A 15,000-nucleotide genomic window follows, 5' to 3' on the forward strand; every position below is an offset into this window, starting at 1 on the left:
AACACTATTTTTATATAATGGCAAAGAAAGGGTTCAGAGTATTTTCTTTTTTCCTGTGTCATATGTGGCAGCACTGTTCAATGTTTCTTGAAAACATTACCCACTGTAGTGACGTGTGAATAAACTCCAACTCTGTATCAACAGCACTGTTGTGTAACTTCAGTTAAATACTTGTATGCGTGTAGATTAGAAATAGGTAAGATAAAGGATCTGCAGTATTTTATGAAGTATTAATTGTACAAAGGTCAGTTTTATACAAGTAGAAGTGTGTATTCACCTGGTAGATACTGTCAGTAATGGCTACGCCTCTCTATTTGGACTGGTAGATCTCGGCAGACTGGCAACTTTAAAAGTAGCTCTCGGTTCAATAAAGGTTGGGCACCCCTGTTCTAGGGGGAGGCCCCCCAAACCCTTCGTGCGTCATTTCGTCCAAGCACATTTTTCAGGGCAATCTCTATTGGGCTCAGGGCCATCTGTAAATTAGCTTAGATGGCCCACAGGGCCATCTCCCAAAATCCTTAATGTCATGCACTGGGTGGATACACATGTCAGTCTTCCCTAAGAAACTAAACGTGTCTCAGCCAGGAGATAATGAATCAGTTCACACTCACGCATCAAAATCATCAAAGGGCTCCAGTAAGTCATCTGCCAGCTTGGCTGCGGTCAATGCACGGGCTAGAGCGGAGGCAGCACGAGCCAGAGCGGCCTATGCTCAAAAGGAAATCGAATTGAGAGTAAAACAAGCAGAACTCAGAGTGGAAGAAACACGTCTGGGGGCTACATTGGAAGAGCTTCATCAGGAACGAGATGCAGAGGCAGCTCTCGCTGAAGTTAATGTGTACGAGGCTGCGGCAAGCGAAATAGAAGAAGACCGCATAAGTGTTTGCTTCCCACAGACATGTCACCCATTAGAACGCACAAGCAAGTATTTGAATAACCAATTTCTCCAAAATGAGAAATCAACTCCACATGCAGCCCTGAAGCCTAACGAGGCTCCAGCGGACCCCACATTTAATCAACTCAAGCAGGAAGCTGAAATGCCTGACCCAAGATCTCCATACATGTTGCTGCCTTGCAAGAACAACGCAAACGACAGAGCATCTCAGCTACCCAAGAGCTTTGCAGTGCATGAACAACCACAACGGTCAAGTCCTCTTGATTCCCCCACAAGAAACCTAAAATATTTCTGACCTTCCCAGATTTCTAGCTAGACGTGAGTTGCTCACTGGAGGTCTTACAAGGTTTAGCGACAAGCCAGGTGACTACTGGGCATGGAAATCCTCATTTGAAAATGCCATCCAAGGTCTACATCTAACAGCTAGTGAAGAGCTTGACTAAGTGGTTAGGCGACAAATCCTCACAACATGCAAAACGCCTCAGAGCAGTGCATATTAGCTACCCTTCCATCGGTCTGAACAAAGTGTGGGAGAGACATCAAGAGTGTTATGGATCTCCTGAGGCCTTAGAAAAGGCTATGTTTGATAGGCTAGAACAGTTCCCCAGAATTACCAACAAGGAGCCTCATCTGCTACGGGACCTTGGTGACCTACTGTTAGAGATTGACTCTGCTAAGAGCAAAGGACACATACCAGGATTGCTGTACCTCGACACGGCACGTGGAATCCATCCCATAGTGGATAAACTTCCATTTGGCCTGCAAGAGAAATGGATGACGCACGGAACCAGATACAAACGCGATTATTCGGTGTCATTCCCTCCATTTTCGGTCTTCGCCACCTTCATTAAAGATGAGGCCAAAATGAGAAATGACCCCAGTGTCATGTCTATGGTTCCACCCAACTTCACGACCTTCAAAGCAGACAAGCATCTGGAAAAACACAACAAATCAAAAATGCCTATTACAGTCCACAGAACAGAAGTGGTTAGCTCCGAACAAACGCCAAGTGCTGAAAAAACTATTACAGACCCAAGCAAAGAGTGTCCCATCCACAAAAAACCTCATCCACTCAAAAAGAAAATGCAGGTTATTCCGGGAGAAGTCTCTGGAAGAACGTAAGGCTTATCCGAGACAAAATCAGATATGTTTCCGATGCTGTGTTTCTTCCAGTCATCAAGCAAAGAACTGTAAGATGGAAATCCACTGTTCAGAATGTGAAAGTAACACACATATCAGTGCTCTCCACGCTGGTCCTGTACCATGGGCGACACACAGGTTTGCAGGACCTGCCTTTGATCACGGCGGGGAGCAAGGCTCAGCTTCACCCATTGCCACCTCTACATGCACACAGGTGTGTGGAAAGAAGATTGGTGGACACTCATGTGCCAAGATTTGACTCGTTGATGTCTATCCAAAGGATCACATGACAAGCGACTCAGAGCTTATGCTATCTTGGACGATCAGAGCAACAGGTCTCTGGCTAGATCTTCCTTCTTTGATATCTTTGGGATCGACAAACTCTTCTCCATACACTCTTAAGACGTGTGCAGTAGAGATGTTAAGATTCACCGATTCGCATCGGTGCACCGGCATAAACGTTCAAGATGCGAGTGCACCGGTTGAAAGAGTGCACATCGGCTACAGTTTGGGTTGAACCGGGTTGAACTCGCGATGCATCGATTGCGTAGCGTCTTTGCATCGGTAAAAAACCGATTCATTCATATAAAATCCCCTAATCTTGTCAACGCTCAGCAGATACGATCTTTGATATCTTCGCCACTACGGAGGCCGAGAGTCTCAGTTATCAACACACACGGAAGTCGAGGAGAAAGAGAAACACAGCGCACCGAAAAATACCTACAAATCAAACGTTTGGCAACACTTCGGATTGTTCAAGAAAGACGGTGTAATAGTCCTTTATGCTAGGCTATATAGTTGACCGCAGGTCATGGAGAGTAATAAGGTATCCGTAGACCTTTGTATGAGGTATCTTTATTACTTAACAGGTCTACAGCCATGATACATAGATCCGTCCTAGATGCGGGCTTGCATACACACAGTATCACTCCGCAGCCGCACCCCATCAGTAACGTCCTGATGGTATATGTATTCCTCACTGTAAGCAGTTATGAAATACCTGTTTGTGAAAGGTTATTTGTATTATTTATTGTTCATATAGAACCCACCGCTTTCTGCTCACTGGTGAGTTAGCCTATGAATGAGTGTTAAGCACATCAGGCTGGCAGCTGTATGGGCATTGCTCTATGGTAGCTGTTATTTGCACATTGTTAATCATGAGCAATGCATCCTTACATTGTTTAACTGTGAGGTGTTATAAATTGTACTCTGGAGAGCTTTTAAAGGTAAAAAAATAAACGGCATGATGGGATGTGCAGTACCAAATATGTAAAGCACTTTTTTGTTAATGTATGATTTGCTGCATATAAGGAATAAAACAAAAATCCTCTGTCGTACCAAATTGAAGTATCATTATTTTTGCATCGTGTTGAATCGCACCGAATCGCATAATGTTGAATCAAATCGTATCGAACTGTATCGCAACAGGGGTGAATCGTATCGTATCGCATCACCTGGTGTTTCAAATGTATCGTTAATGTATCGTATCATGGCAACGTATCGAGATGCGCATCGCATCGGCCTCAGTGATGGAGATGCACATCCCTAGTGTGCAGGTGTTTCAAAGGTGACTGGGAGAAGAGCGAGTAATTTCATAGTGGAATCAGCAGATGGCCAATCCAGTCTGGCTTTGCCCACGCTTATCGAATGTGACATTCTTCCTGACAATCTAAATGAAATACCAACTCCTGAAGCCGCTCACTATCATCCACATCTCAAAGACGTTGCTACAGGGATCCCAGCACTCAATCCCAAGACTGATATTCTGTTGCTACTTGGAAGAGATGTTATTCAGACCAGAGTTCCCGTTAGAATATTTTTTCGCCGGTCAACATGTCCTTTAAATCTTCCGAACAAAATTTGAAAAGTGCCGGTCAAAGAGCTTCTTTGTTATTTATTGAGCTTTAAAACTAATTGATATGATTCGATATTAAATAATTATAATTATAGTAGATTAACTATTCAAAAGTGCGCTCTCTCCCTCTCCTGACAGCCCGTCAGTATCATGCAGCTCACGGATCAGTAATGAGTGACCCGACAGTAAAACTAAACATATCTATAACTAGTTTAGGTAGTTTGAGAGGTAATTAAAATAGCTACCTGTGATATTCTAACCTGAAGTGTGTGTTTTGTTCCGCTCACCGCTGCATGTGATTATGCAGAGCTGCGTGTCGACTCGTCAGCAGCAGCTGTACTCTCTCTCCCGTCAGATTAGACTTTACTCGCGTTTATGTCCATATCGATCAGATCTAGCTAATGATAGGACTACCTGCTATGCAACCGGGTGAGGCCGCAAAGTATAGTGCAGCACTATGCATTTGTTTACATGCCCACCGGAACCCCGAGGCATTACCAACAGATCAACGCACAATCAGCCCATCTCTTTCTCCACATTAAGTGTTAGACATTAGAATTGACTATTCTTGTCTGTCACATACTCTTTTGTCTGTCACATAAGTGGCGCAAGTTTCAAAAAATTATTTTCACAGGAGAGATTTAGATTTGCCAGTCTTCAGCATATTTTACCGGTCATAGTCCGGTAAATACCGGCTAGCGGAACTCTGATTCAGACCCGCAAGGTGCTCGAGCAGCGCAACGGGCCCCTAAATGCTCCATTCGCACAGAAGTTAGCTCTGGGGTGGGTTATTGTTGGTGATGCCTGTCTTGGAGGGGCTCACAACCCCGGACATGTAAATGTCCTCAAGACAAACATCTTGGAAAATGGAAGACCAAGCTACTTCCTTCCATGTCAAAACAGCATGCAGGTAAAGGAACGTTTTGATTGCCAAGACCGCGACAGGATGGACTCTAAGGCAGACACCATGGGAGATACAGTCTTTCAGTCTACTAGCGTAGATGAGAAAACTGCCTACTCCATAGAAGAAAGAACCTTCCTGCAGATAATGGAGAAGGAAGTCTACCAAGATGACTCAAACAGCTGGGTGGCTCCGTTGCCCTTCCGCTCTCCAAGACCACGTCTCCCCAACAACAAACAGCAAGCAAGTCAACGCCTCTCCTCAGTTTGTCGCACGCTGAAGAAGCGACCTGAAACAAACACTTTGTGGACTTTATGGAAAATAAATTTGTCAGCGGTCATGCAGAACCGGCACCCCCACTCAAAGAACATGAGGAATGCTGGTATCTTCCCTTCTTTGGGGTTTATCACCCTCATAAGCCAGAACAAATCAGGGTGGTCTACGACTCGAGCGCTCAATACCATGAGTGTCTTTAAATTATGTCCTTCTCACAGGCCCAAATCTCAACAACAGCCTGGGTGTCCTTATGCCGTTCCCCGAAGAGTGAGTGGCAGTAACTACTGACATCAAGCAGATGTTCTATTGCTTCTTGGTACGAGAAGATCACAGGAACTTCTTACGCTTCCTTTGGCACTGGAACAACGACTTGGAGCAACCCATAGTGGAGTACCGCATGAGAGTGCACGTATTCGGGAACAGTCCATCACCTGCCGTGGCAAACTACGTGCTCAGAAAGGCATCCAAAGACCAAGAAGGAAGTGACTTTTAATCGAAACACCTAGTTGAGCGTCACTTCTATGTTGACGATGGTCTCATCTCATTTCCATCGGGAAATGAGGCCGTTGCAGCTCTCAAGGCGGCCCAAGAAACGCTAGCTGCATCCAACTTAAAGCTGCACAAGATAGCTTCTAACAGCATTGAAGTGATGAAAGCCTTCCCAAAAGAGGATCTTGCAAAAGGCTTAAAAGACCTCGATCTTGGAGCAGACTTTCCACCCATGTTACGAAGTCTAAGAATAAGCTGGGATGTTACCACTGACAAGTTCACCTTCCAGGTGTCCAGGGCAGAGAAAGAGCCCGGCTAAGAGAGCTTACAACGGAGGCCTGCGAGTGGGACGAACCCCTTCCTGACAAGAAGCTTAAAGACAGGTGTGAGTGGAAAGACTCTATCAAAGATCTGGAACACTTCCGCATTGCAAGGACATACACTTCCATTCCACTGAGCAGTTCAACACACAAGGAGCTTTGCATTTTCTGCGACGCCTCTACACAAGCCATAGCAGCTGTAGCCTACATTAAAGTAACAGATGCAGAAGGCAAAAGTAAACTTGGATTTCTGTTTGGCAAGGATAAGCTTGCACCGCAACCAGAGGTGACAGCCATTGTGAACACAAGACCTCTCATCCCAGTGTCCACCGACCCAAGCTTTCCTATCATCTGAACACCAGCTACCCTCCTAACCCAGAAGGTTGGCATTCCATCAATACCTCCTGGTGACTTCAAAGACAGTGACCTCTACAAACGCCAGTGGACGCAGGTGCGCTACATCTCGCAAACGCTCTGGCATCGTTGGAAAAACCAATACCTCTCTACCCTACAAGGCCGCAGGAAATGGCAATCGGAGAGACCTAACTTGCAAGAAGGGGACCTTGTGCTGCTGAAGGAGAGTCAGGTCCATCGGAATCAATGGCCAATGGGCATGGTGGTCAAAAACTTCCCCAGCCACGACGGAAAGGTCAGGAAGATAGAAGTCAAGGTTGCCTCTGGAGTAGGGATCGACCGAGATGGCTTTTTCAAGGCTGATACCGATACCGATTATTAGTAATCAAGGAGACCGATAACCGATATTTGGAACAAAAAAAATTGGTGTCAAAATTTAGAACACCACAAACTCCAACACAACTTCTTTGAAATGCATTTAAGCATATATTATGTTTAATGAACTTTTAAACATCTTACAACTGGTTTCCTCTCTGTGCCCTTTTCTTTAGTGCAGCCATCTGCAATGAGTTAGAGAGAGACAAGAAGTGGGGCTGCAGGCTGACATGCTTAACTAACAATAATGCTTAATTTATTATATCAAAACAATGCCCGTCTATCTAGCATAACATCCCAATAAGCTGCTAGCAACTGCAAAACACTAGTGCTAGCTAATGTTTTGCAAACTATTAAAAGTGAGGCTATTACAGTAGACCTAACGTTAGTCTAGAAGCCTCACTTCTAATATTTTTGCCAGATACATGTTGGCTAGCTAATGAGCTTCACATATCAACCTGAAAAACGGTGAGGCTCCACTCGTAGCCCCCCCCGCACCAGTTACTCCGCTGCGAGACGCTGCACCCACCCCCAACTCTGACTGACTTCCCGCGTCCCTGTGTAACTGGGAAACTGATAGAATTGTATCATAAGATCGTGGTGTTTTTGCAACTTCAGCATATGGGATTGGGATGTTTATTGAACTTCGGCTTAACACATGTATGGCTCTGCCGCTCAGCGCTGCTGCTTGCTTCAGTCTGTGTCTGCGTTCTTTCGCACCTGCCTGTAATCTGAGAAGGTCCCGCCTCTCTGGCTGGCTCCCGCCCGGAAAATCTTCAGTGTTGATTGACACTTCAGTAATAGCCTATCAGATAGCGCTGTGGGCGGGACATTGCTCGTGTACACAGAGTGGTGACTGCAGCCAGAGAAACGGCCGCATCAGAGCCAAAGTTTTATCAGCAATTTGATTTTAAAAAAGGCCGATACCGATTATCGGTCGACCTCTACTCTGGAGGAACATGCAAGGTTTTCTTGAGGCCCATAATGGACACTGTCCTCCTCCTTCCAAACAATAATAAGAACAATCAAAAGAAAATGTAATTGTGACATCTCCTAGATGTCAAGCGGGGAGTGTGCTGTCTAAGACGCTGTCTTACTCCAGCCAGCAGGTGGTGCTGTTGCTTCGTTTGTTAGTACCAGCCAATGGGAAAGACTTACATTAAAAACATAGGAAGTGATACCCACATGTGAGTCGTGGTTGAGAGGGACAGAGAGGAGAATATCATTGTTTGAATATGCATCCATCCTTTTTTGCTATGTTGTTGAAAGCATTGCTTGTAAGTATGGCGGCGCGACCAGTCGCAGCAGCTTTAGGACTCAAGTCTAGTGCCTTTTTAATGTTATTTCATGTTTATTTGTATATCTTTTTTTCACTTTTGTTAACATCATGCTGGGCAAATAACATCTTCAGCAGACATGATTTGCTAGAAATCGGATTACTCAGTGGAAGCGCCGTTACAGACGCGTTTATCCGTGAAAACAACATCCCATCGGAAATCGCCAGGAATCCCGGAGACCCATGGTTCACTATTCCCGGAACTAAGCGTTGCAGACGGAGAAAGGAACGTAAACAAAAGCGGGGATGCAGAGCCGGCCTGCTGGAGAGGCTAAGGAACCGCCCGGACAAACCACCGTTGCCGAGTATCTTTTTAACAAATGCAAGATCTCTCGCTAACAAGATGGACGAACTGAGACTACAGGTTGCAACAAACAGGACTGTGAAGGACAGCTGCGTGCTAATAGCCACAGAAACCTGGCTCCATCCATCCATCCCGGACTTAGCTATCGAGCTAGCTGGCCGCACCTCCCATAGACTAGACAGGACCCGAGAATTGTCGGGGAAAACGCGAGGTGGTGGCCTCATTATATACACTAAGGATTCTTGGGGCACAAACATAATCACTGTGAGTAACCACTGTTCCCCGATCCTAGAATTTATGACAGTTAAATGCCGACCTAGATACCTTCCGAGGGAGTTCAATGTTGTATTGATAACGGCAGTATATATATTCCACCAGAAGCCAATGCTAGCGCGGCGCTAAGTCAGCTACATGATACTATTAGCAGTCAACAAAGCATGTATCCTGAGGCTGTCCACATCATTGCGGGGGACTTTAACCATGCCAACTTAAAGGTAGTGCTTCCCAGACTCTACCAGCATGTTAAATGTGCCACGAGGGGGGATAAAACACTGGACAAGGTCTACACTAATATTAAGGGGGGCTACAGAGCTAAAGCGCTAGTGCACCTAGGCCAGTCAGATCATGTGTCCCTTCTCCTAATTCCGGCCTACTCCCCCATCAGGAAAAGTGTTTCCACCACTATAAAGACAATTAAAACCTGGCCTTTAGACGCCACTCCACAGCTGCAAGACTGTTTTGAGAACACCGACTGGGGGGTTTTCGAACATGAGGACCTGGAACAGTACACATCAGCGGTCCTGGGATACATCAAGCACTGTTCAGACTCAGTCACTGTGGATAAGCGCATCCGGGTTCATCCCAACAAGAAGCTGTGGATGACTGGAGAATTGCAGCGCCTGGTCAGGGAGAGGGACATTGCCTTCAGGACTGGTGAGAGGGAGCTGTACAGCACTGCCAGAGCCGACCTGAAGCGGGGGATCAAGCGGGCCAAGATGGACTACAAGGGGAAGATTGAGGACTGCTTCCGGGGCAACGACTCCAGGCGGGTGTGGCAGGGGGTCCAGCAAATGACCAACTACAAACCCAGCCACCCCTCGGCCGATGGGGGTGACCCTCAGCTGGCGGAGGAGCTGAACTCCTTCTACGCCCGCTACGAGACAGGGCTATCGGAAGCAGCCACACCATTACATCCACCTGCCCTCCGCAGCCTCACCCTCACGGAGCACGAGGTGAGACGCACACTGAAGGCAGTGAACCCGAGGAAAGCAGCGGGGCCGGACGGAGTCTTGGGACGGGTGCTGAGAGACTGCGCTGACCAGCTGGCGGGATCTTCACCAAGATCTTCAACCAGTCCCTGTCCCAGGCCATCGTCCCATCCTGCCTGAAAACATCCACAATCATCCCAGTGCCGAAAAAGAACAACATCGGCTGCCTAAATGACTACCGTCCAGTGGCACTCACCTCCACCCCCGCTAAAGTTTTTGAGAAGGTGGTCCGTCCCCACATCGTCTCATCCCTCCTTCCCGGTCTGGACCCCCACCAGTTCGCCTACAGGGCCAACAGGTCCACGGAGGACGCCATCGCCACAGCTCTCCACCCTGTCTCACCTGGAGAGTAGGGGGAGCTACGCACGGATGCTCTTTGTGGACTTCAGCTCTGCATTTAACACCATCCTCCCTGACAGACTGGTGACCAAGCTATCAGTCCCGGGAGTATCCCATTCCTTGTGTCTATGGATTAAGGACTTCCTGTCTGATCGCCCCCAGAGAGTGAGGATTGGCACCCACACCTCCACGTCCCTCAGTCTCAGCACCGGATCACCACAGGGCTGCGTGCTGAGCCCCCTACTATACGCCCTCTACACCTATGATCTCGTCCCCGCCCACACCAGCAACTCCATCATAAAGTTCGCTGATGATACCACCGTGGTGGGCTGCATCTCAGGGGGTGACGAGACCGCGTACATGGAAGAGGTGGAGCAACTGCTAGCGTTGTGCAAAAAAAAAAACCTGCAGCTGAACAAGCTGAAAACCCAGGAAATGATCATTGACTTTAGGAGGAAGAAGACCGTCATGCAGCCCCTGTACATTGATGGAGGCTGTGTGGAGAGAGTCTCAGTGATCAAATTCTTGGGCGTTCACCTGGCGGAGGACCTGTCCTGGAGGACCAACACCACGGCAACCGTCAAGCGGGCGCAGCAGAGACTCTACTTCCTGAGAATACTCAGGAATTACCACCTCAGACAGGATCTGCTTGTGTCCTTCTACCGCTGCGCCGTGGAAAGCATCCTCACCTACTGCATCTGCGTGTGGTTCCTCAGCTGCACAGCCGCAGAGAGGGGTGTGCTCCAAAGGGTCATCAACTCGGCCCAGAAGATCATCGGTTGCCCCCTCCCCTCCCTGGAGGTACTGTATAGCTCTCGTTGCCTTAAGAAGGCAGTCAAAATCCTTAAGGACCCACACCACCCGGGTAATGAGCACTTCGTACGGCTGCGCTCAGGCAGGCGCTTCCGTACCATGTCTTCCCGGACAAACAGACTCAAGCTCAGTTTTTTTCCCAGGGCCATATGTGCACTAAACGCTGCTAATACTTAAATGATATAAGCCTTCCGTGCAATACGAGGGGAATCGTGCAATTTAATTTATTTATTATTTATGTACGTACATATTCCCTATCATGTCTTTTTAAGTCCCATTTATTGTTTTTATTGTTTTTATAGTGTCTTGTTGTTTTTATATTGTCTTGTTGTTGCGTGAGTCTATTGTAATTTCGTTGTACCTGTACAATGACAAATAAAGATCTATCTATCTATGTTTGGCTTTTGTACATATTCTTAAGAGGATATCAACAATTATTTTGAGGTTTCAATGTTTAAGTAGATTGCTATTCATTGATGTTTGATGTATGGTTAGCACATATTTTGTAGTGTGTATTACACAGCACTTTTGCATGTAAACATTGTATATGCATATTTTGTGATGTTTGTGACATAATTAACCGTTGTATATATATATATTTCTGCATCACAGCTAAGTGTCTAATTTCAATGTATATTGTGTTTCTTTCAGTTTTACTCTGTTGAATTGTGGATGTAAACATCTTATTAAAGAAGATAAACGCTTGCCACTTGTCGAGGAGTTATCTGTCTGCATATCTGTACTCATAACGACAGTGAGGGCAGAACAGTATTGTTATCTCTGATTTTAGGACAGAAGTAGGTAGGGTGATTGTAGTATTTATTTGTTAACAGGCTTTCAAATTATTGTTGCAGCTTTGATGACAGATGCGTTTAGCTAGGTTGAATATAGTTTTCTGTTCAGTGGCAAACACGTCATTCTACAAATGTTGTGCACCAGTGGCACACCTGTGAACAGTGTTTCTGCCAGACCAGGGCTGAGAGGGCGTCCACCCCGAGAGCGGGGGTGGGGGGGCGTTTTGAATTTTGACTTGAGCCGTCCCTTATAGATACTGTCTTTTTACGCTAGTGAGCCGGATCATTTGGCTCGGCTCGGCTCTCTTAAAGCGCCGGCTGTTTCGGCTCCCAAACGGCTCTTCATTCACAGTTTACCACGGAGCGGGGGGATATTTTTTTTTTTTATCCAGTGGAGCAGAGAGAGGAGCTGTGGATTATTGTTATTGATTTGTGCATCAGTGTTTCTTAGGGTCAAAAACACTAAACTCACAACTTAAAATGAAAGCGTTTAGTTTATTTAATAAAAGAGCACATGTTCAATGTGAAAAGTGACAGTAGATATAGATTAGTTGCAATTTGGTGCTATATATATATATATATATATAAAAATATATTATAATAATTCTTTTTTTTTTCTAAACACCTTGAATTTCAGGGGAGGCGCGGGGCTCCGTTGGCAGTGCGCAGCACCCCTCCAAGACAATGGTAGGGGAAACACTAAAGACAATGTAAGGGATTAGCATACATCAGGTTAAACAGAGTTGCCAACTCTCACGCATCTGGCGTGTGACACACCTTTCACTCTCAATCTCACGCTGCCCAAACTATCCTCATGCCAAAAACAAGATGAACCGGCGATCGTTTTTGGTTGGTTATTTACAATGTTGAGTTGACAGCTGCTCAAGCTGTCTATCTGCTCCCTCCCCGCCCCCACCACTCTTAACAACGTTAACAGACAGCAGAGCAGTGGGAGCCGGTTGGTCAATCCCCGACCCGAACTGAGCAGATCTAAGATCCAGTAGAAATTATAAAAAGTAAAAGTCTGCTGCTTATTATTCTACTAGGCCAAAATAGAGTGAAATAGTATATGAGAGTGAGAGTGAGTTAATTAATATATTTGGCAGTTTGGAGTAAGTCTGTAGATTTGTTTGTGTTTGTGTGTTTCATGTATAGGCCTCTCATGATAATTAATTTAGTCGGATACATTTTCCAGGAAATTATTGCGATAAACGATAATATTGTCGGCACCGTTGTATGACCATTTTAGACCACTGACATAATAATAATATATAATAATAATTCAAGTACATCCTTTCAAACTGCTAGTCACATCCTCATGTAAATGGCAATTTATCGAGGTCAGAAAAGTTATGGAGTTCATTTTTATTTATCGTACGATAAGTCAATTAATTGCTTATCGGGTCATTCTACAGAAAAGGTGGAAGTACTGTCACTTACTTTTGCAGACACCAAAATACATGACGTTGACCTAATACTCACATTCATTATATATGTTGAATAAATAGAGATTGTCTTTGCAATGGTACTAAATAAAAAATAAATAATGGATTTATACATAAATTGCAATTTATTTAAAATGCCAAGTTCAAGGAACTGCCTCGTCACTTTGATCATACATGGAAGTGGAGCCTATAATTTTTTCATTTTTCAATAAATAAATCTAATTTATATTTACATAACATTACATACATTAAATATAACACTGACATGGTAAAAAAAACGCTAATTATTACTAATAATATCAAATAAATTACGTCATTGGTGTTACTGCTACACAAAACGCTTTTATTTTTGAAATAATGTACTGTCTCTGAAGTGCTTCCTGTAACAAGAGATTATTTGAGGCAGTGCAGTGGACAAAGACATAAGGAAAGTCACTTCTTATCTTTGTTTGTTAAAGGTGTCATTTTATCTTCAAATTGTACGTGTGTCTTTCAAGTCTGTCATTAGTGTTACTCATTGCATAGCCCTAGGGGTGAACATTTGAATGGGAAAATGTATTGTATTGAAGAGTTAAACGATTTTGATATTGACTGAAGCCATATTTGGTCTGACACATTGGAGCCATTTTGTTCAAATTGTCACTGGTGTTACCGTCACTGGTGTTACTCTTCTTCCTGTTAACACGTAACACCAGTGACGTCCCTATATAAATAAGCGTTGTATAATGTATAAAAATAATAAAAATACTTTAAGCTCTACTTGTTGTGGATTCATCAAGTTAAGAGTTAGTTATTGCTATTTAACAGGTTTAGAAGGAATATATTTCCGCAGATTTGTATCACTCAGATTCCACCTTTAAAACAGTGGAAACAAACATGTGTTTGACTTTCATTAATGAATGAAACTTTGTGCCCTTTATAGTCTGTGTCCAATATTGTGTAGCCTATTTGTATACCATGATATCAAAATATCACTCCAACCAGGTACCCAAAGTTGGCAACCCTGGGTTAAAGGTTAAGTTGTATGGGAAATTGAGTTTCAATAGTGACAGACACTCTATGAATCATGGAAATACTTTTTTATAATAGCTGACACAGGTATAGACGCCAGGAAAACGTCTCCCGAATGCATCACGACGAAGGAGGTGTCAAGCTGTTTTAGAGCAACGGTGTAGTTAACGTGAGATGCTGCTGGGGTGTGAGCGTTACCTGTCCGGTGATGCCGGTGACAACGGCCACTTTCCTCTCCTTCTTCAGCTCTCCTTTCACCTCGGAGCTAACGCTAGCAGGCTCGGAGCACAGGGCCATCTCTTCTCGTCAAAAAGGTTTACTGTCTGCTGCAACAACGTCCTGAAAAACCTGTCAGTGCAGAGTGTTCACAGTTTACCAACGACCCTCCTCAACTTCCGTAACCAAACTACACGCCGCTGTCACAAATCAAAGTACGTAGCAGGAAGCGACCGTGAAATGAGCCAATAGGAAGAGAGCAGGTGGAACAGAGGAGAGCGCTTTGTTAAAGAAGGCAGAGTGAGTGAGATGGCTGAATATCCGTAGACACAGCGCCCCACGAAGGATGAGTGGCTATTTACAGAGGGGCAACAAGACCCTTTACTTGAGAAAAAGTAAAAAATACTATGGTCTTGAAATACTCCATTACAAGTAAAGGTCCTGAATAGGGAATTGTACTTAAAAGTACAGAAGTATTAGTAGCTAAATGTACTTCAATTATTAAAACTAAAGGTAATCTGTGAAGAATGGATCTTTCACAGTTTTATATTATTATAGAATATTGTGTTAATATGTTTTTGATCACTACCAAATACGTATTTATGTTGTAGATTGTAAACGTTGAGCCTATTTTTAGTAACCAGTATCTATTAGTATTATGGATTGGAGTAAGAAGTACAATATTTGCTTATAAAATGTATTGGAGTAGAAGTAGGCCTATAAAGTAGCGTAAAATGTAAATATTCAAGTAAATTACAAGTATGTCAAAATAATAGTAAGTAGAATACTTTAGTAAATGTACTTAGTTATCTGTTTGTTGCTCTGGTCTGAATGATCTCATCCTTTTTCATCCATGCATACACAGTGTT

The 15,000-nt window shown here is 44.5% G+C and overlaps 1 protein-coding gene across 1 annotated transcript in view; it reads right to left on the bottom strand.

Annotated features, from left to right (window-relative positions):
• Positions 1-14,351, bottom strand: part of gmds (GDP-mannose 4,6-dehydratase) — a 221,983-nt gene extending 207,632 nt beyond the window's left edge. The window contains exon 1 of the mRNA XM_034237438.1: positions 14,114-14,351. Coding sequence (XP_034093329.1) covers positions 14,114-14,212 — 99 coding nt within the window. The 5' untranslated portion in view covers positions 14,213-14,351. The remainder of the gene's footprint in view (positions 1-14,113) is intronic.
• Positions 14,352-15,000: the final 649 nt, after the last annotated feature.

This window comes from Gymnodraco acuticeps, unplaced genomic scaffold (assembly GCF_902827175.1).
Source record: "Gymnodraco acuticeps unplaced genomic scaffold, fGymAcu1.1, whole genome shotgun sequence".
Classification (NCBI taxonomy): domain Eukaryota; kingdom Metazoa; phylum Chordata; class Actinopteri; order Perciformes; family Bathydraconidae; genus Gymnodraco; species Gymnodraco acuticeps.